Source organism: Apostichopus japonicus, chromosome 14 (assembly GCF_037975245.1).
Source record: "Apostichopus japonicus isolate 1M-3 chromosome 14, ASM3797524v1, whole genome shotgun sequence".
Taxonomy (NCBI): Eukaryota; Metazoa; Echinodermata; class Holothuroidea; order Aspidochirotida; family Stichopodidae; genus Apostichopus; species Apostichopus japonicus.
The window spans coordinates 16,963,462-16,970,481 of record NC_092574.1 but is presented as its reverse complement, the minus strand read 5'-3'; the positions used below and the strand labels follow the sequence as shown (position 1 = coordinate 16,970,481).

Genomic DNA, 7,020 nt, shown 5'->3' with positions numbered 1-7,020 from the left:
ATATCTTATCAACTCATTCATATGGGCTTCTCTGAAGTTCAACATCTTGACATTTTCGAAATGCCGCCTTCCGCGTATGTTCCTAACAATAATCTCAGTAAACGATAAAATATCATGGGAAACAACCACTGTCGACACTTTCCCACCAGTATCACATCGAACTGCTTTTGCACAAACCGCTTTCCAAAGAGGTCTTAGAATGTGCTACGTGCTTATCACGCATGCACAGCTGATTGATGGAAGCCAAAACAGCAATGTGCTGTTGTGTGAGTTTGGAACTAGCAAATTAATTTCTGTTGTTGGGAGGTGTTGTTTCTATATACTGTTACCATATAGGCTAGGCCATATGCATGAAGGTCTTGCACAGCTACAGTTGTAATGCAGTTCATGGGTAATAGTAACCGGAACAGTTCCACAAAGTCGACCGAATCAAGAAACTGGTAGTAATAATCACTCTTTGGGTAAGGACTATGCTTACCACCGAAACTTCCAAGTCAGTGGGTATATTTTAGTATCCAACGTTAGGCAGAAAGCAGTTAAATTCATGTTCATGAAGTGTTGTTTACATTACGCACACTGACTGAGTCCGACACTTGCAGTGCTCCGACTACAGGCGTAGAAGAAATAGGCTGGTCGAGGTAAGTGAACCGTTAATCATGTAGTTCAGTAATGTTAGAGCACCCGACACTACAGCTAACAAGTAACATTTAGTTTGGGGAACCAAACTTTAGCATTTACACTTTTATGAAAAAGTTTAGTAAGACATAAACCGCAAGAAGCTTAGTTGGCAGCCAAGGTTACTTACCGGATAAATCACGTGAGCCCAACGGCTAAAACTGGGGCAGGCAGCAGTTTCTGGCAAATGTAGAGCCCCCATCTTCTCAGTAGGATAGGGTGGATTTTACTTTTAAAAACATTATGCCCTAACTGTTTTAGCACTAATTGCTTCCTGTGGCAGGTTGTTCCATTCAGTCACAATGCATTGGCTGAAAAAATACTTCCGAACAGCAAGTTGACAGTGATGCCTCTTGGACTTTTGCTGATGGCCTCTGGTTCTATTATTAAGTATTAATGTTTGATCTTCTGACAGTTAGAAAAAAACTGACTGATCAGCATTTTTTAGTGCCTTAGCAATTTTAAAAACTTCAATTAAGACTGCTCATAGTCTTTGTATCTCTAGTGAAATGAGGTTAATAGGAAAAGGTTCTGGACATGCAGTTAAGTTAGCCTACACTGTGTCCATAACTGTGTGCTATCCACAGCCCTTCAGTAAAATTGACTTATACGAAAATAACTGAAAGGTATTGCAATTGATGTAAAAACTAGTTCACTTGTTTTTATTGGGATGTTACTTAATATAAGCTGGCCTAGTAGTAAGTAGTAGTAACTTACATATAACCATTCATTCAGTACAAATATTTGTCTAGCCTGATGTTAATTTCATAATACTAGGCCATTTTAAATCAGATCTGTGACACCTGCATGAGAAACGAGTTGGTTGCCACTCAGTAGAGTGACTCCTCTGGTCACCTTGGCTGTGACTCTGAGTGTGAGCTTAGGCTAATAATCCACAGTTACAACACATGGGACAAAATCATTTTGCACATAGATAGATAGATATTTATTCAGCCAACCATATAAAACTACAATGGAAATTGGTTGATAACAAGAGCTCAAAACATTAAAAATTGTTAACAACGTATAAGACGTATAATAATATACATAGATATGAAAACGTTCCTATAAAATTTAAAGATGAACAAATATAAAATGTACAGATCTACAAAATAGCCTATTCAACATTATACATATGATGCTAACTGGGAAACTAATGTAGAAATCGTTTGAAAATGATCATGTTGCTCAACATCAAGGTTTTTCAAAAGCTTTGGCTCAATGTTGTAGGTGAATTCAGTTTCATGTAGAAAATTCTCTACAGTGAAATTCATTAATGAGATATATGCACATCACAAAATCTTTATCATATTAATGGGATCATGATAACTGTGCACATTAGCTAACATTTGATTAATTACTTGCAAGTTGGTAGCATCAATTGTTTAATGTTTTGATAGCATTGTAGCATGAATTGAGTTTTAATGCAAAGACACTTTTCATAGCACATACAGTATAGTAAGAGCTCTGTAGGATGTGGAAAATTTGCAAACAGTTGTTATACTGTATGATGAAGCAATAACAAATTTGTGCTGTGACTCAGAGGTCTTTTGATTGTGCAGTAGTATCAGGCTTTCTGCAGCAAAAAAAAAACAATCCTGTTATCTGTTGTTAATTATTTGTTTTACTAACTCAGTCAAGATATGTGACTTTTAGCACTGTAGAACGCTAGTATGCTAGTAATAGCAATGCACTTGGACTGTGCTACATCAGATCCATGCTGGTTAATACTTAACTGTAAACTTCTGGACACAGGTTCATATATTTGACCTTACAGTGAGGCGTGAAAGGATAGTCTAAAGGGTAAATTATTTTTGACTGGTGAAAGAAGAACATTTGAATACATTCTCAATACAGTAGATGGCAAGCAATTCTTACTTATCATATTAAATTCACAATCCTGTTATCTCTTAAACGATAGATAGGAATGGAATGCAACCTTACCATGATGCGTCTAGAATATGTTAATATTCCTTTATAGTAGTTGTTTCAGTTGATTTTGGTAAATTTCTTGATTGTACATTTTAAGCACAGGATTGGGGCATGGGTTGGGTTGGTGTTGATCACCTCTTGCTATTGCTACCCTATCACACTTAATTTGGGCCTTTCCGTTCTATAGGTTAGGCTGCCCTTCAAACAAGTGGGTGATTTACACTTGGAAAACAGATCTCTCTACACTATGATGGATAGATTCATGAATCTTGATGTTGCAGGTATCGTGCTAAGATATTAAGTGTTATGTAATGATAAAATAGACACATGTAAGCACGCCTGAGGCAACAAGAGCAAACATGTAAACTTGTGTTTTATCCTTCATACTGGTTAGAAATAGAACCATTTTGAATTCTTTCAATATGTACCTTTAAATAACGTATTCATAGATCAAATACAATTTACATTTAAAAAAATGGGAACGTGCAACAAAACAAGACCAGTAATTAACAGTGAAAACCCCCCCCAAAAAAAAAAAATTAGGTCCAGTGTAGATTTCCCAGATCTCACTGTGTAAATCATATCAGTGCTCCTATTAGCTATCACTTTATGCTTGGTTTCCTCTTTAATGCCTTGTTAATCTGTTTGTTTAATATCCTCGCTGTAGTACTTAGAAAACCATAGTTGCTCTCAAACTACCAGAATTATAAATGCCTGACAGATTTGTTGATTGCCCAACATTGTTTAAATCTTTCAATTTTGGATTTTTCCAACATAGTAAATTGCATATCAGTCTGATGTTATGGTTGCTTTTTGTCAGATGGCTTTGTCAGGGATCCGTTATAAATTTATAATGCCATCTCCAATCCTCCAGGCTTAGAATTTTACAATGTTGGCCCCTTGCAAAACATTTCCCAGTGCTTATAAAAGCTACCATACAGTACTGCATACTAAAGTCAGGTACACACGCATACAGTATTTCAACACTGTTAAGTTTAAATTTCTATTCGATGTACTGTACTACTATATATCAATCGTGCAAAATGAAGGATTTTAGAGGGAATAACCCATGTTCTGTCATATAAGTATATTAACCTTACAAAGTCTGTTCAACTACATTCTTTCAATTCCTGAACATTCAGCTGTCAAATTGGCTTTAACATTTATAAAAAAATAATCTATGATTCATGAAACTATGTTCTGTATTCTCAGTATCGCAGACATCACAACTACTGTACATACCTAAAAGAGAGAGAATTTTGTGTAAGGAAGTTTTTAGAAAACTTTCAAGATTTTCACAAGATTTGTAGTTTCATCAAACCTGGAATGATTTATCGCAAAATGCACTGAAAAATGGTCAATTTTGTCCAAAGATGTGCAGTGTACAGTATATGTAGTAAGGATCATGTCCATTAGTGGTCCTCACGTCCTTGTCAATGTACGTACCATTGCAAACTACAGTATGTGTGTATCAAGGGTTAGGGGTTAACACTATTCTATAAAGTAAAGAAGCTACTCTCTTGCATCACTTTAACCTGACTCGTTTGTGATCATATTCTGCTGTAACTTCGTACGCACATACTGAACATAGTGTCTGATGGTGCGTTCAACTACAATGACATGACGACCACTAAGAGACGTGCATCCCATAGTACTTAGTTTTTCACATAGGAGAGAGTATTTTGGTAATGTTCAGAGAGACTTCAAAACTGCTCCACAAAATTTGAACACTAAATTATTTCCCTAACTATGTAAAACTCCCAAATTTACTCCTTAAAGTTTTGTACTTACTATGTACAGTAATCAGTTAGTAATCTGTTTAAATGGTTTGTTTATTTAAATCCTGCTGTATGCAAGTTTCCATCTGTTGAATATGCATGATATTACTGTACCTCAACTACACAAGCAATAATTGGATAACCTTTGACCTTACTGCAATTCTTCACTATTGTGTCTTTGCAGTAAGGAAAAGTCACCTATCATCAGCTTTTATTACTTTCTCTTCTCACCAAATGACATGTTTATGATGTAAGCAGGTTTTTAAACAATAGCACTTTCAAGTCATTCATCACCTACTTCCTTGTACACAGGTAGATGTTTCTGTACTATAGATTTGTATTCCCTCTTCACATACAGTATATATGTCATCTTTTGCTTCCTTCAATACTAGAAACGACAATGGAGGATTTAAGTATGGCAACTGGCACAACACAGTCTGGGATTATCCAGATTAAAGGGATGACTTGTCAGTCCTGTGTTAAGTCAATTCAGGATAGGATAGCCACACTTCCTGGAGTTGCCAGTATTGAGGTATCTCTTCAGGAGGAGAGAGCAAAGATTACATTCAAGAACGACGTAACAAATATGCAGGAATTACGCCAGGAAGTGGAAGAGATGGGTTTCGATGCCTTTGTGCAGGAGAAAGGAGAATCAGAAGTGAAATTGAAAATTGAAGGTATGACTTGCAATTCCTGTGTTCGAACTATTGAAGACAATTTGTCCAGTAAAGTCGGCGTTTACAAGGCCAATGTTTCCCTGGAGAAAATGGAAGGCATATTCCGTTACGATTCCGGTCAGATCAGCGCAAATGAAATTCGAGAGACTGTGTATGATATGGGTTTCGATGCCAGCATCATTATTTTGAATAAAGTGGATTCCTTCGTTTGTTCAATCATAACTGTGGAGGGCATGACATGTAACTCGTGCGTCAAGTCCATAGAGAGCAGAGTCTCCGACACAAAAAACGTGTTAGATGTGAGAGTATCGCTGGAGAAGAAGGAAGCAAAAGTTGTTCATGTTGACTCTGAGGTAACTGCTACAAGTTTGAAGGAACTCATCTACGATATGGGATTTGAAACGGAGGTCAAGCAGAGTTTACAGACCGCTGAGTTTGTTGCTCTTACCGTCGAAGGGATGACTTGTGGGTCTTGTGTGAAATCCATCGAGGACAAGCTTTCGGATGCTCCAGGGGTTCACATTATAAGAGTTTCCCTTCAAGATAAACGGGCAGACATTTATTTCCAACCTCGGGAGACGACTCCGGAGAAGCTCATAGAAGCTATCTATGAGATGGGCTTTGATTGCTCTTTACTGCAAGTAGCAGGGCCCAAAGAAAACAAAGCTATTATGATCGATATCAAAGGAATGACATGCCAATCATGCGTTAAGACTATTTCTGAGAAACTGAGAGAAAACTCTGCCATTTCTAGCGTCAATGTATCTCTGGAAGAAAACAATGCCTCAGTTGAATTTGACGGAAGCTGTCTGAAAGCAGAGCAAATTGTTGAAGCTATTGAAGAGATGGGTTTTGAAGCCTCTCTTGCAAGTAAGTATTTTGTTCATTTCTCTTCCCCCCTTCCCCCTCCCCCCTCCCCATTCCCTCTGTTCTGTTTCCCATCCTAAATCTGATTTAATTGTGTTTTTATTTGTTTTATCATGTTGTTTTATCTATTGATGTATATTTACTATTGTACAGACCAATACATATTTATAGCCTTTAGATGCAATTTACTTGTAATTATGTGCAGTCCTTGGGCACATTACATTGTTTCTGAGACTATGTCTGATAGTATATAGCAGGTTGATTCCACATTGTGTATAGCCCTGTGGGTGGGTGGTAAACATCTACCAACTGTGCAAGCCTTCTGCATTTCAATTAAGCAATCATTTAGTGATTTATATAAAGTGATAAACAGGGTGGGTCCCTTGGATTCGATTTCACCAAAAACTATGAATATTTAATCCCCAAATAGTATTTCATTACTTTGTTCTTTTGACCCCATGTGATTCGATACTCGAAAAGCTGGTATCACACATCACCAAATGGGACAGTTGCATGTAAATCTTGTTACGAAGTCAGAAGTTGGAAAACATATGCTCTGTTTCCTCAAAATTATGAGCAATAAATGTTTGGAGGTTTGGCTGGGAGTGCTGTGTGAGAAGATCTACCAGCAAAAGAAATAATATATATACTGCACAGTATGTGTATTTTATATTCTGTAGTATCCTATAGATACTACAGTATAGTATAATTATGTTATGTTAGTATCTTCTTTGTCTTGTGCTCCATGCAACAAGCCGTCAGGGACAATGACCATGATGCATTGAAAACATATCATGGCATGTTCCTCTTCATAATGTATATACTACTGTACAATTGCCAAAAGTGTGCTTAAAGCGTCTGGTTGCATTCAATGCATCTTAATACCTTGTATTAAACACATTTTTTGTGTAAACCGTAAGACTTTCTATGAATATTCATTAAAGTGAGCATGTAGGAAATGTGTTAGGAATATATATTAGCATTAAATTCATTGTAGATTAGTAACTCCTTTGAAAGATAATATTGCCAAAGTGTGCATAGGATATATATTGAAAATGCATTTGAACTTAAGTACATTTCAGGGAGCTATC

At 36.7% G+C, this 7,020-nt stretch overlaps 1 protein-coding gene across 2 annotated transcripts in view; it reads left to right on the top strand.

Annotated features, from left to right (window-relative positions):
* The first annotated feature begins 219 nt into the window (after positions 1 to 219).
* Positions 220 to 7,020, top strand: part of LOC139980361 (copper-transporting ATPase 1-like) — a 34,393-nt gene continuing 27,592 nt past the window's right edge. The window contains exons 1-3 of one of the 2 annotated variants that reach the window (XM_071991982.1): positions 220 to 638; positions 2,795 to 2,888; positions 4,778 to 5,932. In XM_071991982.1, coding sequence (XP_071848083.1) covers positions 2,855 to 2,888; positions 4,778 to 5,932 — 1,189 coding nt within the window. In that variant the 5' untranslated portion in view covers positions 220 to 638; positions 2,795 to 2,854. The remainder of the gene's footprint in view (positions 639 to 2,794; positions 2,889 to 4,777; positions 5,933 to 7,020) is intronic. The other variant, XM_071991983.1, reaches the window with a different exon arrangement.